This window comes from Vespa velutina, chromosome 1, assembly GCF_912470025.1.
Source record: "Vespa velutina chromosome 1, iVesVel2.1, whole genome shotgun sequence".
NCBI classification, from domain to species: Eukaryota; Metazoa; Arthropoda; class Insecta; order Hymenoptera; family Vespidae; genus Vespa; species Vespa velutina.
In genome coordinates, this window is record NC_062188.1 from 10,063,214 (window position 1) to 10,083,833 (window position 20,620).

General features: G+C 34.3%; 1 protein-coding gene across 2 annotated transcripts in view; it reads left to right on the plus strand.

The window, feature by feature from the left end:
- LOC124956056 (protein O-mannosyl-transferase TMTC2) overlaps positions 1-19,126 on the plus strand; it is a 242,873-nt gene extending 223,747 nt beyond the window's left edge. Inside the window, exons 8-10 of one of the 2 annotated variants that reach the window (XM_047511428.1) lie at positions 14,677-14,817; positions 16,252-16,336; positions 18,445-19,126. In XM_047511428.1, coding sequence (XP_047367384.1) covers positions 14,677-14,817; positions 16,252-16,336; positions 18,445-18,776 — 558 coding nt within the window. In that variant the 3' untranslated portion in view covers positions 18,777-19,126. The remainder of the gene's footprint in view (positions 1-14,676; positions 14,818-16,251; positions 16,337-18,444) is intronic. The other variant, XM_047511434.1, reaches the window with a different exon arrangement.
- Positions 19,127-20,620: the final 1,494 nt, after the last annotated feature.

A 20,620-nucleotide genomic window follows, 5' to 3' on the forward strand; every position in this document is an offset into this window, starting at 1 on the left:
GATTCGGGAGATAAAGACAGAGGAAAGTAAAAAGAGAAGATATAGTCTTTTGAAAAAAGGAAAAGAAAAAAAAGGAACAAAGACAAAGATAGAGATATAGAGGAGACAGAGAAAAGGAGTAAGGTTAGTCGAATCTAGGGGAAATTTAGTTCCCAAAACGAGGGTCTAATCGCCGGCACGATATCTCTCTGGATTTTACGAGATCCCATGTGCTGCGGCCACACACAAACACGCACGCGCACATACACACACACAACATTGAGACAAAGTCACACGAATAGAGCACACAAAGAGAAGCAGAACGTGCACGCATTCTAGAAAATATGAACGACACAACACAAGCGCTGACACAGACATGGATATAGATACGTACACATAGACACAGATGTACAAACCTGCGCACACACACTTGTGTTAAAGTACAAACACATTTACAGTTAGTTCAACTCTCGGATACACACAAAGGCCGTAGGGTAAAACATCGTCGGCAAGATTACACCAAAGTTTCGCCAGTTTCCTATGTTTTATCGAGATGGCCCTTTTCTCTCTCTCTCTCTCTCTCTCTCTCTCTTTCTCTCTTTCTCTCTCTCTCTCTCTCTCTCTCTCTCTCTCTCTCTCTCTCTTGCTCTTTTCCTTTCCCAACAGGACAGCGAGAATTCTAGCTGAAACACACTGCCTCGTGAAAACCCGGTTTGGAACTCGTGAATAATACCGTGTCCTCGTAGAAGTACGGAATGAAAGAGGTGGGGGGTGGGGGGGAGCGTCAAGCGGGAAAGCGGGAAAGAGGTCTGGATGGTATTGGGTAAGGCTCGAATTGGAGAACGTGTCGCATAATCCTTTCAATATGGACAAATCCTTCGACGTGCAAAGGATTTTCCACGCTTCCCGATGAAATAATCGTCGAGCTCGATTGATTTGTTTCGTTCGATAGAGATAAAAAAAAATTGAAAGAACAACGGGCAAACGAGTCGGCGATAGTCCATCCAAGAATTTTCGATAGGAATCGAACTTTTTCGATGTTGTGTCATACGTAAAAGATGTTTCCTACCTTTGTTACGAGTATTGAATCAATTTCGTTCTATATTATCGATAATCTTTCTACGTCAAGCGAAGCCAATCGCTTTTTTTTTTTATATAAAAATGAAGGCGATATCGTATATAATCGAGCCAAATAAAAATGTTCATTCACGCCATCGAGTACACGTTCGTATACGATCGATAAAAATTTCATAAAACGGAATGTTTTAATTGAGAAATTAATCGGAATCTTGATTGAAGAAAAAAATGTTAATCGCTCGAAAATTAATGTGCGAATGAGAGGATAGCGACGTAATACAAATGGTAAATATTGAAGGAAAGAGGATATAAAGAAGTAGATAAAGAGAGAAAGAGAGAGAGAGAGAGAAAGGAAGAGAGATTAATATAAACAGTGGTTCGCTGTCGACACTCAATCGTAATGGAACTAAGTTTTTAGCACGAGTCCTTCGACGTAACCCAGACGCAACCCTGACGCAATCCAGACGCTAGATATGAAATAGGTCTTTTATTACGTCCAGTGAATCGAAACATTTTTCTGCGAATCTATGTGTCTAAGGAAGCCGTAAAATAGTTGAAGGATAACGATGATGTCATGTGTGGAAATAAAAGGGTAAAAATAGAGAAAGAAATGTTTCAATATAAACCAAAGTCGATCAACAACCTTTACCGATCGAATTTATATCTATCATGTTATATATATATACACACGTACTCTTTCTCTCTCTCTCTCTCTCTCTCTCTCTCTCTCTTCTCTCACCTCTTCTTCTCTTCTTCTCTTTCGCTCTTTATCTATCTATCTATCTTTCTAGAGAACATATTCGTAAAACTAGAAAAGATGGAAAATATTGTCCGATATCCATCATTATCGAATAACGCAAATTACTTAAGAGAAAAAGTTAGAGTCTTAGAAGGTAAGACCAAAACATGCTTATACTCTGCCAATCTCAGATGATTTATCGAGACAACATTTTTCGCTTTCGCCGCGTCAGCAGAATATTATTGATAAAGTAAACTTTTAAGACGCGTTCTAAAGCTCAACCGAAGTCGATTTATCTACATTACGAGCTACTACTCTACCTGTGGTTTTAGAAGTTGATATTTTTCTATATGAAAAGAAAGAAAGAATTTTAGACTCGTATATTTGAAATCGATTAATTTTCTTAATAATTCATACGTTAATTCGATGTTTCGAATTAATGTTTTGATACTTATGATAAATACGCATACCACATAAAAGCAGAATTACCAAAATCGTATTACTTTTTTACAAGATTTTTTATATCATGTAATATATCTCTCTAACTTAATATCGTTCGATTTTTCTCACAGTCATTTTTTCAATTTACAGCAAGTACGATTATAGAGTATGTAAATCGATACCTGTGGCTAGAATTAACTCTTTCATTTTCGGATATTATCCAAACCGAGTGGCAACACTTATTGATTATTGAAAGAGAGAGAGAGGGGGGGCGGGAGAGATCCTTCTTACGAGAGCGTACTCATGGTTCTTTTTTCTTTCTGCCTCTTTGTCTCATGAATCGTTGTGTGCACTCACGTATTCTTTTCACTTCTCTAAAGAAAATTTACCCTCACTCACTCTTCCTCGGAAAAATTCAATATTGTATTGAATATATGAGTTAAAACAAAAACTCACTAGCATCGCCAGTTAAGTGCCTGTAAAAGGTCTATTCAAAAGGCATCCGGAAATATAGTTTCTATTACATCAATATAAAATTTTATTGCCCTTCATTTTGTATTAATAAAAAACTCATCTCGATTTAAATTCAAAGAAAAATCAAAACTGTTTTATAATTACGGTTCTTTAATCTGGCTCATCGTTTTTATCAATTTCTAGTTACAATAAAAAGACTTACCCCTTTTAAACTCAAACTCATAGAACGATGTGTGTATGTGTATTGAAAAGAAAAATCGCTGAAATTACATACAATAAAACTATAATTTATAAGTGAATATTTTTTTTGCTTATCTTTTTCTTTTTTAATAGTCCGAACCAGATCTTGTATCATATTTACATGACAGGTATACATTTTTACGTTAGTTAATATTGGAAATTTTTTTCCAGATTCATACCTTTTTATAAAATACTTATTATTATCTATGTGCTCAACCTTTTTTTTCAAATTTATTTCTTATAAATCTTCTTCTTATAATATATAATGTAAAAGGTGCGATTTAAAAAAAAAATGATTCGCGTGAATTCAATTATCAAGTCTAATTATTAAATTATCGTAATTTATTACATCGTACTTGATTTTATTCAAAATATTTTCGACACGTACGAAACTTAATTTAATCCATATAATTTTTATTTATATATATAATTATTCGTTAGCTTTGGATATTTATTGTATATTCTATTGTACCGTATATTTTACCGTATTTATTTAACGCAATTAGACTTATATATATATGTATATTATATATATTATATAATATACATTTTGCAATTTTTTCTTATACTACGTAGTATGATATTCGTTTTAATAAAAGAAAAATCGAATAGGAATAAAAAGACCTTTAGTTAGATTTGATATGCCTTATTTGCGTCCCATCGTTGGTCCTGATACAACATGGACAGACATTCGAATCTAGAATCAAAGCACGAAAGGAGCCTCGCGGCGTCTATCGGATTATACTCAGCGATTAATCTACTAGCCTCACGAGCGTAATCAGTCGCTTGATTGTTCTACTCGAAAGGTTGCCACTGGCTTCACTCGAATCTTCCCTTTCTCCTCTATTCCTCTTCTCTCCCAAATTCTCTACGTCACTAACCCTCCGACGCCACTCGGGGCTATCCGCGAGAACCGATTCGTATTCCGGAAGGTGTCTCTCAGAGACAACGTGCATTTATTACAAAATTAGGAGGAGATCTAAGCAGAATGCATGATTTCCCTAATTCTAGCTGGGACGACGCGTGTCCTTTTCTATCTTCGGAATAGCAAATTCATTTCTATGAAATGTTCAAAATTATCTCTTCTTCGTATTTTTACTTTTTTTCCTCGCATTATTCTAAACATTTAAAAGCTCCTTACATTTAATTATACTCAAATTTGAAAAGATTTAGAGAGAAATAGAGAGAAATAGAGAAAGAGAGAGAGAGAGAGAGAGAGAGAGAGAGAGAGAGAGAGAGAGAAAGATGATACCAATATTATTATATTTAAGATAAGATAAATTATAAATTATATGTAATTTATAAAGAATTAGAATTAATAAGAAATCGAGGTAATTTCTTAAAACAAAATATCAAAAATTACATCGATCGAACGATTATATTTCTTCCTCTATTATATTATATATTTGTTTTATAAGTAAACGATACTTTACATTACAAATCATCGAACACTTTAAAGTGAATTTCCAATCGTTATAACTATAAGTATACGGAAAAATATTTATACACACACACACATACACACAAATATAGAATGGATATAAAGAATAGAAAAACTATCCATTAATAGAACAACCAACGATTAACGTATATCTATTTTTACCGGAGAGGTAAAAATGACTTGCTTTTTAAATTAACAAGTCATTTAAAAAAAGACATGGCATTTTATACGTTTTTATATACTTTACTATTTTATAAGCGAAAATTGAATATAAACTGAATAATAATAATAAGATAATAAGACTAATAATTTTAATAATTATAATAATTTATATAAAATAATAATTAATTAATATATTAATTATTATTTATATATTAATTATTATTTTAATAATAATTAAGCATGAAATTCAAAGACATTCTGTACAAGTTACAATTATTTTAGCAGAGCAAAATAATATAATACTTACTAAGGAAGTTCTTTTAATTATCAGTTTTGTTGCTAATGACAAACTTGTGAAGAAATTATCTGTTCTCCCACAACCAATATATGGTTCCATAAGTTTTAGGACAACAAATTCATGCAAGGGCATTGATAATCTCATTTTATCTTTTCCTAAGTAGAGAAATGTATTTACAATATATTTACTTTTTACATTCGACGTCAATCATAATTTTATACCAAACTTATTCGGCTATTTTGGCATATACTACGTAAATCTACATCTACCTTTGGTTGAAAATAATTGTTCATAAACTGTAATGACAGTTCCTGGTTTATAACACATTTAGCTATTTTTAACGAATTTATTCCACAATTCCGAAACTGTGCAAATTTATCCGTTTTCCGAATACGAATTTATCTGTTTGCAATCGTTAGCTTCTTTTTTTTTCCAAAGAAACGAAGAACCTCGACGAATTTATTCCTGCTTACTCTTTTTGAGAAAAATTCAGATCCCTATCTTTTGGATCATAAATATGAAAGACTTAGGTTTTTTGCTTCGTATGCTCTCGTGGGCATATAAAATTGCTATAAATTCATTCAACTCTGTTAGCAATAGAGTCCAGTTATTATACAGAATTTGATGGGTTTCTGCTTTGATGCGTTTTTATAAATCTCATAACACTATTGTAAAGTATCAAAGAAAATGCTGTTCTTATCTATTTCTCATGATAAGTGGTTTCGCATATGCCGTTGGTACTGACACTTCTTTGAAAATATTGTGCAAAAGAAAAAAAAAAAATAAAAGAAAGTAAAAGAAAAAGGAAAAAATCACAAGTTTACCTACGTTCTATGTGAATCAAAATGACTCATCTCGGTACATGTAGGTATACTATATAAAAAAAAAAAAAGATAAGAAAAAAGAAAACTGTCTTACAGAATTAATTATTTATATATTTTAGATAAAGTCATATAAAATGTTAGAAAACAAAATTTATTGAAAATAAGTAATGATTATAAGAAATGCCAAACAAGTCATTTTGATTCCTTTGGTTGTTTTAGTATTAAGATAACTTTTTTTCTAATTTCATCCATTTATAAAGAACATAAAACGCTCAGATCTCAATTTAAACGTCTCCATCCTGTGTATTCATTATTTTTTTTTTTCTTCTTTTTTCTTCTTCTCAAGAATATTCTCGATTTAAGAATTGAGATAAGAGAAAGTGAGAAAGAGATTAAGGGCAAGAGAATTCTTAAGAAAAGAATTTCCATCTACGACTCTTTAAAAGGAAAAAGGTTCAATTTTAGTGCACGTCGAAGCGAAAGAAGAGAAGACAGTCTAACGATCGCCGTTTAATAGTAAGAAAGTCTCGAAAGATTCAACGAGTAATCTTCTCGTATCTAGCATTGACGAATTTAATTCGAATCAGAAGAGAAATTATCTATTCGTCGATTTGAGATCGCTAGAAGACGATCTTACTAGATAGCAGGTGCGTATTATACTACAAAATACTTTAACTCTCTCGTTAACGCGTTAAACGAAATTACCTTCGTCTCTTTCTATGTCTCTCTCTCTCTCTCTCTCTCTCTCTCTCTCTCTCTCTCTCTCTCTCTCTCTCTCTCTCTCTCTATCTATCTATCTCATACACTTAGATTCACTTAAACTTCCTTACGGCTATCATTCTTCTCTCTCTCTCTCTCTCTCTCTCTCTCTCTCTCTCTCACTCTGTCTTACTTTGTACGTCCTTCGAAAACAATTAACCGTGTAATTTCCTTGCTCGATCTGCGACATTAATTGTTTGCCCTCCGAGCCGAAGGAAGGCGGAGCTTCCTGACAGACGCAAAGTTCTGCGAGAGGAACGATTCACTTACCGGAAAGTGTCGTACCGGAGGCCAGGAACTAGTATTACGCTCCGAATCAGCGTGACTCCCCATGCGACCGTTTCCCATGTATAATAATTGCGCAATTAACCGGACTGCATTCTCTTCGTCCATTTCTCTCTCTCTCTCTCTCTCTCTCTCTTTCTTTCTTTCTCTTTCTCTCTCTCCCTGCTGAGTTCCTCTTACCAAATGACTGTGGTAAAGACAAATTTCTCAAATTAAAACTTGAAACGAGCCAAAGGACCAAGAGACCCTTCAAATATGTTCGAAAAGTATCCCTTCGTTTATTCGTGCTGTTCTTGTTCGTTAATTTTTACTCGTTTTTTAAATTTTCGAGAACAACAAAAAAAAGAAAACCGAGACGACGAATTCGAGTTGAATAGACCTACGAAAAATTGTATGAACGGCACATCGGACCAAATGATTAATTAAAACCGATATGTTGATCGTGTTGATTAATTGACGCCGTTGCAAATGATCGATATAGGAAATGAAATTAAATTAATTTACAATTAATTATTCGCAGGTGAGAACGGCGGCATTTTTCTTCTTTCAATTTTGATCTGATCGATTGATGAGAAACGTAGTTAGAGAATCGTTGTGGAATTAATAAAATTTTTTATACGGAAGAATCATCTTTTGTCATTTATTTTTCATTCATATTTAATTTAAAGCAATTTATAAATTTAAAACAAAAGCTGAGAATAATATTCTATCATGCATAAAGTATTTCAACTTTATCCTGATTTGATGAGTAACATTTATTTATCGTTAAAACTTTTTAATGTATTTCGAAAATGTGCTAAAATTATATAATAAAACGTTAAAAATTATCGTCCAGGCTGACATCCACACATGTAGTAGATCCATATACGTGGCACGTGAAATTGAATACAAAGAAATCAGATTTATTTTTTCTGTTAAATCTATCATACACGAACCAACGAACAATCGAATAAAATTGTTTATAGTATATAGTTATAGTTAAAAGTGATGTTTTGCAGTTTGATTTTACAATTAAATTTTCTTTTTTTATTTTTACTCTTAAATACAATTCGAGAACCGAAATAAATGTTTAACCAGTTAAACACGAAAAAAGAACGACATAATGCATAATCAGATTTTAATACCGCGTAAGATTGTTAACATTAATAATAGTAATGGTTTAAACGGCTGAGAATCAAAGATGAATATACATATCTTCCATCATCGTGGTTGGTCCTTCCACATTAACTATGCTTAAGCGATTACGCAAAACGCAGGATGCCGCGTTAATCGGATTATTCTCAGCGATTAGTCTCCTTGCCTATCGCGTTCATGTTCATTCGCGTCACCGTACGTTTGGTCGTGTTCCTTATGGAGGTAATAGGTGTGTCCGACATTTTCAAAAATGTAATTACAAGTATCAAATTGTACTACATAATAAATTTATAATTAATATCCAGGCAAGGTATGCGCGAACGAAACTTAATTAGCATTAAAAAGAAAAAAGATAATTATTGATGATACATAATATTCTAAATTATAGATAATTAACGGATATAAAAATATCTAATCTTGACCTTCATAAATATCTAATAACGGGACAAATAACTATTATACGAAATATTACTATCATTATTTTTACCACGTTAAATCAAGAAACCAATTGTCTCTTGATGTCATGACGAATTATGCCATTCTTAGTTGTTCACATGTACATACCTACGTATGTACGTACATCAAAGCGTCTTTGCGGTCGCTTTCCGAGCGTTACCAAGCAGCTGTCTAATTACAACGCTCCCCATTTCGTAGACTCTAATTGTTTATACCGCATCCATGTACGAAGATACATATTTACGAGAGTAGCTAACCCATACTTTTCGTATGAATGAACACGTGTAATAGTATATGCATCGTATATGAATCTGTGCCATTTCTAAAAGCCGTTATGTCTATTAAAAATCAAAATAAGAATTTTTTATGCCATATTTAAACTGAACCGAAACTACATATTTTTCGAATGTGAAAAATAGGAAAAACACATTTATTATCATGGGTAAAAATACCAACAATAAAAGTTGAGTACAGTTCGAAATCACGTTATATCCATGTTCATAACAGTATCAAAACCCGTTGTATCTATCCACCATTTCACTACAACAAAACTACACTATTATCACAATATGACTAATACTTTTTCAAATCCCGTTGTTCTTTTTTTATAATAATTTTTTGAAGTTATAGTGAAGTGTTTGTTAAAAAGTCATAAATCACAAATGAAATATCAGAGAAAAAGAACAGAGGAGGTGCTCGTTAGATTCGTATTAATATTCTCAACAACATAAAGGGTTAAAATATAGAGTTAATATTTAAAATATAGCCAAAGGAATGGTTTCAATATTTTGACAACAGCAATCTCTATAAAATAATTGCAATATATATTACATTTTACCCCTAAAAACCCAGAAACTTTTATTTGAAACATTTGTTAACAAAATTAATAAGATCAGAGATATTATATATTATATTGACGCTACAAATACTTCCAAAACTTGTCATACTTTAGTTACAGAGTCATAATCTATTATGTCTGACAAATTTTAAATAATTTAAATAAAATTATTACTATATGACTTCCACCTCTTATATCGATTAAAACGACATAATTGTTGTCAGACATTAAAAAGAAAAAACAGCCGAATATCTGTACTTAAAATGACAATTTCTCGTGATTTCGAAAAAAGTAAATTTTTATGCACAAAAAATTTTCATAGTAAATATAGGAAATGGACGATTCAATTATATAACTCTATATTTCATATTATATCACTGGTAATACATAATTTATAATACTAATCGTTTCAGCTCCCGCCAAATAGTCACTCATATACACTCGTTGAGCTTATTTACACAATAATAAGAAAAGAAAACTCTCGGTAAAATGATTGATTCATTTTTGTACTGTGAAGTCGTTAAATTCATTTTAATAGCGGTGAAAATACTGGAATTGTTACAGAAAAGTTAATGTTATTGACTTTGCATTGTTTACAGAAATGAGATAAATAACATTTAATTATTAGCAATAATGACTATATTCAATAAATGACTTTATCGCATTCATATTTACATTTACTACTAATAATATATATGTATATATATTATATTATATATATTATATATATACATATAATCATTATTTACTTTTTAAATCAATTTGAATATATCACACAGTCTTATATTTTCTACGTTTCTAATTTTTACATTTCTTTCTTTCGTTTTTATTATTTTCCTGATCTTAGAAGATAATTTCCCCTTTAATAAATATTTCTTTTCGATAAAATATAAAAATTCCATTCTATTCTTCGACTAATGTACGCATAATGTAGAATATATGTATTGAATACATATATAATATATGTATGTAAATGTAATATGTATATGTAATAATAACAATTGAAATATCAGGAAAATAAATGACGATGCGAAATGATTGCTGCGTGAGCATGTGCATTAATTATCTATTATTACCAAATTAGAGCGAGCCCGTCGTCTTGCTCCGCGCAAAATTCATAACGTTGGAACGTTTGCGAGTTAATACGACTAATGACACGTGAGTAACGAACGATCGAGCAGTCGTCGTTGTTGGCCCGGCTTTCGTGTCTCGTTGTCGTTGTCGTTGTCGTTGTCGTTGTCGTTGTCGTTGTCGTTGTCGTTATCGTTGTCGTTGTCGTTGATAACTCCCACGAGAAGACGAACTAATTATATGTTCGTTGATTCATTCGTTTAGTCGGTGGCGGTCGTAATTACACTGAAAAGTCCTCCGTCGCTAATTCGCGATCGTTAATATCGTCGAAAATAGTGGGAAACGATAACGCGTTTAAAAAGAAAGAAAGAAAAAAAGGAAAGAAAGAAAATCTCTTCGTGTACGTGTGTATCTCTATCTTTTATTTTTTTTTCCTTTTTTTATTCTTTTCGCTCCCCTTCTTTCCCATTTGCGCTTGTTGGCAAGTATTATTACGAAGGATATTCCGCGTTATCAGTATTCGTTTTTCCAAATGAAAAGTACATTTCTACAAAAAAAAAAAAAAGACAGAGAAAGAGAATGAGAGAGAGAGAGACTGTCACGTGTGTTACATTTACCAATGAACCAGGATATCCTTTTTATCCTATACACTGTTATATGCACATTCCATAAAATGAAACAGACCGATAATGCGGAAAAACGCGTAGACCTGAGCACACATCGGTTGGAAAGCATTATTCTCGTTTTTTGTTGGCTCACTACGATCGATTCTCTTTCTGTCGTACGCTTTATCGTCCACGCCTTTCATCGATCGTCATAAAACGATGTCACGAGACACTCGCGTGCGCGCGGGCGCGTACCCGACCACATTTTTCTTTTTATTTATTAGTTTTTTTTTTGTTTTTCTTCCATATTACAACTATTCTCTATTTTTCCTATTCTCCTTCTCTATTCTCTATTCTCTATTCTCTATTCTTCGTTCTATTTAATTAAAAGTAGATAACACTCATCGTTTTTATGAATATTATAAAATATTTCTGAATATTATAAAATTTTATGAATATTATAAATATTATAAAATTTTTATGAATATTATGAATATTATAAAGTAGAATTGAATAAATTCTTGTTCTCCATTTTCTTTTTTTTTTTTTTGTTTTATACGAGAAAGAAAATTGCTATAAAGGATATCCTAAGGTTACACGAATGAAATACGTTCGTTTCTTCGAACTATGTCGATATGAAAAACGAAGGCCATGTTATAATTATTTTCCGACTATAATCTTTGATAAAAGAAAAATATGAAAAAGAAAGGAAAGCGGGATGAGTTTTTTCCCCGGGAGCGCTTTGACATTGTCTTAGTCGTCCTTGTCGTCGTCGTTATCGGTGATTATCCTGTTATGATTATCCAACATACAACGAGGACAATTACGACATAGGAGAAGCTTGAAAGAAGTCTCTGTAATAAATAATACGGAGAATGCAGGGTTCGATGTCAAAAGTAGATTTTTAAAAGGAAAAATAAAATCGTGAACATACTCTAGCAATAAATGATGTGATAACAAGAGAAAGAGAGAATGAGAGACAGAGAGAGAGAGAGAGAGAGAGAGAGAGAAAGAAAGAGAGAGCACGATATACTGAAAACGTATCAGTGGATTTTTCAAATGGCTGTCCATATATGCACATGCGCATATACTGATATTATCTTCTCTCTCTCTCTTTCTCTCTCTCTCTTTCCCTCTCCCTCTCCCTCTCTTTCTATCTATCTATCCGTCTATCTCTCGTTGCTTCACTCGCTCTATCCAGAGTACAATAGGCGAGCTGCGATCGATGATAAACCATTAGCATAATTAACTGCGTGTCAGACACGTGATATATGATGTAACCGCTTTTATCCGTCGTTATACACAAATATACGCACGACGGTCAAACAAAAAATATCAACGTTATAGATAATGAACCCCCGGAGAAACCGAAATGACGCTAGGTAAATCCGATTATTTTTTTGGGGAGGAATTATGAATATGACCGCAATCATTAAACTTGCTTTTATCGTAATAGTATGATAGCAATAATGACGGTGGTCAATTGGGACAAAGAATATAAATGAAAGAAAGAATAACGAAATCGTGGACTCTCTTTCATCACGCCGATAATCCATATGGAAAATTGCGAAAGTTTGAAAAATCGATAGAAAATGCATATTTATCTACTATATCTACTATCTATCTATCATTGCCATTCTCCCCTGGCAAGAAGATAAACTTAAACTTTGCATTTACTTTTGATCAACAAATCGATTTCGAGCTTGCATTATCGAGGAATATGAATATTCATAGGTAAATTTCTATCTCTTTTCTTCACTTAACTTCATTCTTTTCACTGTCCTTTCGTCGGGGAGGAAAAGTTTCAACTAAGACGACGAAGAAGGCAAAGAAGTTCGATCGTCCGAAAGTATTCCTTTTCGACCCTTCTCGCGGATTTAAAGTCGGAAAGATTTAAAGAAAAGAGAGAGAGAGAAAGTAATATCGGGTATTGGCGGCAACCGATGTAGCAATCTTCAACGAAATAAAAAAAGAGAGAGAGAGAGAGAGAGAGAGAGAGAGAAGCATTTTCAACAGAGCGAGAGAGAATGAATAGCGGGAGAGTAACAAAACGATAGTAACAAATAGAAATCGATAACTCGGGAAAGCGATAATGACGGTGCACCATCTGGTGCAGTGAGTGGCTTGTAAGCCTAAATGCGACCGCGTGTAACACATTTGAAAACTAGTCCAAGTGAATAATCACCAAGAACAATGCCTATGATTACATTTTTTCTTTTCTCTTCTTTCTTTTCTCTCTGCCTATATTAAAGTTTCATAAAGTGCATTATTTGACGATGTAACCATACTTTCATTTTTGCACCTATTCTTCATTTTATCTCGTCTCTCGGCATTATATCTTGCGATATTCCGAAAAATATCGCAAGTGAACAATTTTGTTTTCTCTCTCTCTCTCTCTCTCTCTCTCTCTCTCTCAATATCTCTTCTTTTTCTCTCTTTGTTTTATAGTTATATATATATATATATATATATATATATATATATATATATATATAGCTTTGGTGAACATTTCCAGTCGAAAGCTCTTATGCTTTTTTTAAAACCATTTTCCTTTTATTCTCTTTCTCTCTCCCTTTTTTTCCTCCTTTCTGAAAATAAATCAAAAGTAATTAGACACGCCTATTTCAGCACGAAGAATGTGAATTTCAATTTTAAAATACTTTATAAAAATGATATTATCGTTTAAACAAAGAACGAAATGGAGTGTAAGAGAGAGAACGAGAAAGGTAAAAGGATAGAAATTTTTGTGCATAAACGGAAGCAAAAGTAAATCGAACTTTTCATGATGTGCTCTCCATTACTTACGCGTGATCGATACAGATTATTTCACGTTGACCTACATAATCAGCGGACACGAAACGTAGAGCAGAGAGAGAGAGAGAGAAAGAGAGAGAGAGAAGATCTATCGAATCATGGAACAATCGAATCGAGTAAGAGCGAGTTCGATATTCGATCTCTCTTATTTCTTCCTTTTCTTTACCTTCGACTTGCCATTTGTCTTTTACGTTCGCGAAGGTTCGCCAACGTCTCTCCCCTCCTTTTATTTCTTCTTTTTCACTTTTTTTTTCTCTATTCGTTCTTCTTTTTTTATTTTCCTTTTCTTTTCTTCTTCTTTCTCTCTTTTTTTTACTTCCCTCGCACGTCCAGCGTGAACAAAATCATAAAAGTTTTTAGCCTACAAGTTAGACGCCAAGATACGCGTTCTACCGGTCTCTCTTTTTGTGTTCTCTTTCGGTCCAATAACAAAGGGAGCTTTCAGTGTTGGTTGCTCCGTAACGCTACCCCATACTCTACTTACGAAAACTCCTTTCGATCTCTTCGTGTACGTGAGCGCCGGATCTTCGAGTTTCGTTGGCCATTAGCGGCAGCCGTCGGCCCTGAAAATCAGAAAACTTCTTAACCTGATTTCCCCTACCTCCCTCTTTCTCCCCTCCTCTATCTCTCTCTCTCTCTCTCTCTCTCTCTCTCTCTCTCTATTTCTATCTCTCTCTCTCCCTCTCCTACTATCCTTTTCAGACCAATTACCTTTTCCTCTCGCGGATTTATCGCACACATTGAAATATTAGTCCGTAAGTTTCCCGCGCGCAATGTGGAGTTTAAAAACTGCTCGGTGGTCTTTCGATTTCGAAGAAATCCGTCATTTTTCGTGTAGTTGTAAAAAAAAAGAAAAGTAGAAACAAATACTTAGATATCATGTAAACATTATATTTATGAACGAATAAGAAAATTCTAATTTACTTTTCATAAACGTATTTGTAATTCGGTAAATGTCCTCATCCCTCCTTCCCGTTCGAGCGTCGTTGAAACGTAATTACTTGGAGCACATAAAGAAAGATTGACTTGTCACTTGCAGAGCGTTTACAATCTACTGGGAGAGACGTTGTCGAGGCTGCAACAGTATGCCGAGGCTGAGAGATGGTTCCAAGCGAGTTTGGCCAGCCAGCCTGACCATGTGCCGGCCCACATCACTTACGGAAAACTTCTGGCTCGAAACGTAAGTCGTTACTAGTTTTAAATCGTTTCCACCTTGTCGGATCGCCGCGAGTCAAGTTTCCAAGTCGGATTACGATCTGACTTACGTCATCCGTTGAACTTTCGACTTTGTCGGTAGGTACTTCGAAAAGAAAGAGTGGGAGAGAGAGAGAGAGAGAGAGAGAGAGAGAGAGAGAGAGAGAGAGAGAGAGAGAGAGGTAAAAAGAAGAAGAGAAATAGAGGAAGAATAAGAAAAAACAAAAATAAAAAAACGGAAAAAGAAAAAGGATAAAAAAAATAAATGTCCTTTCCTATAAAGTTTGAAACGACTTCGAAAAAGTACGTTTCATGTCTGTCGTTTCGTATGAAACGTTTAAATGTCGCGTTACAAAATGCAGAAAATGTCGACCGAATCCCCTCCCCAACAATCATATATTTTTCACGACTCATCGAACAAGAAAGTTAGTTCATCGGAAGAATACGGTATGAAAAGAGTGGAAGATCGTCGAATTCTTCCTTCGAGAATTGATAAGCTCGACGCGTTTGCTAGTCGACGTTCCTTAGTCCGATCACGTATCGACCTACATCACTTGACAAACCTTGGACTCGACACGTAAGTAGTTAGAGCTATTTCGACCGGACGAATGCGTCAATTGACCAACAAAATCTCGTTCGTACACGAACGTTGACCCACATCACTTGCCTCGATTCTCACAACAGGAAGTCTAACATGGTCGGACAAAGTGATTTTTATGGCAGAATTGGCTTACACCAAGGAAACCCAGGGAGAAAGAGAGATTATCTACGGACCGTTCGAGTTGTTTCTGTGTAAAAAGAGAAAAAACGGAGGAAAAAAAAGAAACATGAGAAACAAAATATGAATTAATCTCTCTCAAGATGTACAAATTATATTTGACATTTCTTTATTATTGTTAGTAATGAACATTATATATGAATAATGAAGATATTATATATTTTATTTATAAATATACTTACATCAACAATCGAATTTAATACAATAGTAGAGAAACGTAACCCAAGACATGATTTGTTTCGATACATTGCCTTCTTTTTGTTTTTCTTTCTTTTTTTTTTTTTTTTTTGTACAATGCGAATCGATATAGAAATTTTCGATTGAAAATGAATGATAAATTGAATTTTTTATTAAGACAACTTTGATCCTAATTATTGGCATATGGATATATCTATAATAAACATTTGTAGTAAATGCAAATAGGAAAATCTCGACTAGTGGATTGCCAATATGTTCTCTTTTTTTTTTGCTTTTATTTTTCTTCTTTTTCTTTGCTAACAACTTTCTCCTCCATTCCCGACTTATCTTTTCGAACTTATTTATTCGATCAAATAGATGCTCGAGAAAGTAATCAAGTAAACGTTTTCTCCTCTCGCAATGGATGATCGAACAGCGAGCGCTGAAGCGTTCTTTCTTTTACAGTCGAGTCGCATCCTGGAAGCTGAGAGATGGTTCCTGAGAGCCCGTAGGTTAGCGCCGGACGATCCGAGCGTACACCATCATTACGGTAGGTACAACAGAATACTGTTTTAATTAGAGCTTTCTCGAATCTATCGATGGGAAACTCCTTTTATCGATTATTTTAACCAGCTTTCAATGATAATAATCTTCTTAAATCATAGATTTTCTCTTCTTTTCTTTTTTATCTTCTTCTTTTTTCATTTTCCTTTTTTTCTTCATTTTGCTTTTGAAACATCCAGTAACCATTCACAACGTTGTAGATATAGATTCTTCTTCGTTATTAGGATAATGAAATACTCATCCATCTCTTGTCTCTCTCTCTCTCTCTCTCTCTCTCTCTCTCTCTCTCTCTCTCTCTTCTCTCTTTCTATCTCGTCGCTCTTATCCTCGAAATTGAATGTCCCCTTTCTTAAAGTGAAAATTCCTCATCCATTGTAACAACAGAATAATTGATTCTTGAGCATCCTAGAGAATCGCGTACAAAGAGGTAGTCGAGAATTTCCTCGGTAGGGACAAGACGTCGAGACAAAGTGGATATCTGAGAATCGAGGAGAATCGTTTTGCGAGGAAGACAAAGGGGACAGATTTGCCATAAATACTGTCATAATATTTGCGAAGGGGTTGGTAAAGCATGAGAGAAAGAAAGAAAAGAGAGAGAGGGAGAGAAATGATAACAAATCGCAATGAATAAGAAAAGGTAACTTCGACATATATATAAATTCCCGTCTGAATTTGTTCCCTTTCACACGTTTTCTCGCTTATTCATCGAATAAATATTACATGTTTCTACATTTTATACCACAAACATTACATGTTTCTCTCTCTCTCTCTCTCTCTCTCTCTCTCTCTCTCTTATTCTCTGTCTTTTTCTTTTGACGTTTTATACATTAACGACGTGTACAAAATTCAAATCATCGAACATCGGATACAAGTTCGACAGATAAAACTTTCCTGAGCAAAATTCGTTTTCCTATCACATGTTTTCTCTTATTAATTCATTGAATAAATATGTTACTACGTTTTACGTCACAAGCATTAGAAGTTTCTCTATTTCTTCTATCTCCTTTCTTCGTCTTCTTACAATTTCAAATTTTTTACTTCAACAAAGCGAGGATACTCACATAATAATAAACATCCAATTTAAATTCGTATAAAAATTTCTAATTAAATATTTGTCCCTTTCGGATGTTTATCATTAATTGAATAATTGTAACATGCTTTTACGTTATGTATCACAAAAATTACATGCTTCTTTCTCTCTCTCTCTCTCTCTCTCTCTCTCTCTCTCTCTCTCTCTCTCTCTCCTCTTATAACTGGTTTTTTTTTAACAATGTGCGAGAAACTCACATCATATCATCGTGGAAAATAACGACGGCGCGAAAATTTCAAAGAAAATACGTGCCTCCGTATATCCTTCGAACAAATGTTTTCCCTATACGCGAAACAATAAAACGGAGCCCCAAGTGCCATGCCCGAAGCTCGTCGTTATTTTTCATCGCTTTTCTCTATCGACGCTTGCGTTCGCGTTCGCGCTCGTGCTCGCGATCGCGCCATTGTTTTTCTTATCGCTAGCGCATTCATGGAAAAGTTTATTCGGGCGAGAATGAGCGATACCCATGACGCTGATTTACAAGAGGCACGTTACTATTTTAGGTGATAAATTTTGTTCGAAAATAAATAACTTCGTTTCTTTGAAAAAAATCAATGGATAGTCGATATCTCTATGAGGTGTTCTAAAGTAAAACGAATTTTACAAAATCATATTTTGAACAAATGATAATAAAATAGAATACGTAAGGAAGTTCGCATCTTAGTTTCTTGTGTAATTTTTTGAGAATATATTCCAAAAATGATAAAAGCTTGTAAGCTTTGTAAATATTATAAGAATCTATGTTTTTAATAGATCATAAAAACGATCATGATGTTTTAAAATATTACAATCCATGTTTATCGTATTAAATCCTGTAAATGATTAATTTCTTAAAACTTAGGAAATACTCGTACATGTTCACATTATTTCTCTTAACAATATCAATATTTTGTTATAAAGTAAACACATGTCATTTACATGATTATTTTCGGAGAATATCATCTTATATTACATAATGAAATTTTGATGTAATTGTTATTAAGAAAATCACTTATGTGTCACAGGGATATTCCTAACGTCACAAGGAAGATTAGTAGAAGCTGCGGAAGAACAGTTAAGAGCTGCTGAGCTTTCGAAGTCGGACTATGAGCTCTCGGTTGCAGCTGCATCGGCTCTTCGTCAAGCGGATCGTCGTGATGAAGCTGAGATCTGGTATAGGCACGCAGCAAATCTGAGGCCGCACGAGGCACGAAGTCATACGAATCTTGGTGCAATCCTTCACCTGAACGGGAAATACAAGCAAGCGGCCGCTGCATATAGAGAAGCTTTAAGGTTGCAACCAGGTGACGCCACGACCATAACAAATCTCCATAAATTGGCAGCTCTCTTGGCGTGACCGAACAACAATAACTATCTGATTTATTGGTCAAGCGACTACTATCATCGTCATAATCACGAGGACAAAACTCCGTTATGCCGTTGTTGTTGTTGTTGTACGATAAAAAATATGACCCAATCTATTCAAATCCCAAAAAAACCACTTACCGTCAACGTCGATTTCTCGTGGACGTTACGACTTTACCAAAAATCTATCCCCGATATTCGTTTGTATATCCGTCGGTGTGCACGACGACATCACGAAGACGAAGAACTCGTTTTCACTTCGATGATGTTGTCGCGACGCCGAGACTTGTATCTCGCCTGCTATGGTATGTAAAGAATAAAGCTTCAATTATTTTTCTCTAACATAAGATCGGTATTTTTGAGTCTTTTTCCCTTTATCCTTTTCTAAATGCTCCTTTTAAAAAATACTTTCTTTTTTTTCCATTTAAGAGAGAAAAAATAAAGATATATAATAACATCATTACAACACCGAAACATAAACCGTTATGTCCGATTAATTATTCATTATTTTAAACTTTTATTATCCTTTATAAATATCTACGTACGCGCGTTAAAGAAAATTTACAAGTAGACCTTAGGTTTTTAGCGAAGCGATTGAAAATTTTTTAGGAAGATAGATAAAACCATAGTGAGAGAAATACAACTATACGAGAGACATCGTTATATTCGAGGATACACATTCGTTTAGGCGTATCTCTGCAACGTAGAACGAAGACAGTTTGGCCCTAATTTCTCCGTGGTATAGTTTCTCGTGACGGTAATTATCTCGGCTAGGTAAGTTCGTGTAAGCGCACTAATATCCGTCCTCTAACCTTTCTTCTTCTTCTTCTTCTTCTTCTTCCTCTCTCTCTCTCTCTCTCTCTCTCTCTCTCTCTCTTTCTCTCTCTCTTTCTATTTAGTAACTCGCTCTACTGAAGCTCCATTAATATCGAATCTATTTGCACGAAGATACTAACTGGAATATTTAAGTTTACACTTTAAATCACACCCCCGAGCGAACCTCGGTCGACTTGAAAAGGAGTAGCAAAAGAGAGAGGATAAAGATAAAGAGAAAGAGAGAGATGGAGAATAGATAAACGTAGTATGGAGCCACCTGTCGCTCTCTACTCAGAGACAGTTTCTGTAAACACTCGACGAGCGCCACATCGGTTACTTACCTTTACTACGCGAAGAACTTGCTTCGTTATCTTTAAAGCGGAACGTCGTCGTCGAGCCAGTCGAAGTATGTACTTCGTCAAGTCGCTTCAGCGCATGCCACCTCGTTCTCTAGGAACTCCTTTTCTCTCTTTCTCTCTATCGTTCCATTCTCGCGCCTTTTACGTATTACCATGCCCTTCCTCCATCACCCCATCTCCTAACCCTCCTTTTACGCCATCTTCCTCCCGTCTTCCCACTCACCACCACTCTCTTTCCTACTTTTTGTTCGTCTCCAACCTACTTATCATTCGTTTACCTTACCTCCTTTTCTTTCATAAATCTCGAGCCATCACTATCGAAAAGTTCCCCCTTCCGAGATTCGATTTATCTACGAAGAACTAGTCGATTCCACTTCTTTCTTCTCCTCCTCTTCTTCTTCCTCTTCTTCTTTTTCTTTTTCCTCTTCTTCTTTTTGTTCTTCTTCTTCTTCTTCTTCTTCTTCTTCTTCTTCTTCTTCTTCTTCTTCTTCTTCTTCTTCTTCTTCTTCGAGTTCTTTTAACTTCTTCCAGCAACATGAACTTTCTCGTATCTCTCTCTCTCTCTCTCTCTCTCTCTCTCTCTCTCTTTCTTTCTTTTTTTCCTTCTCTTTCTCTCCCACCTGCAGCGGATCCGCCTATCTTGATTTCTATTCTCTTATCT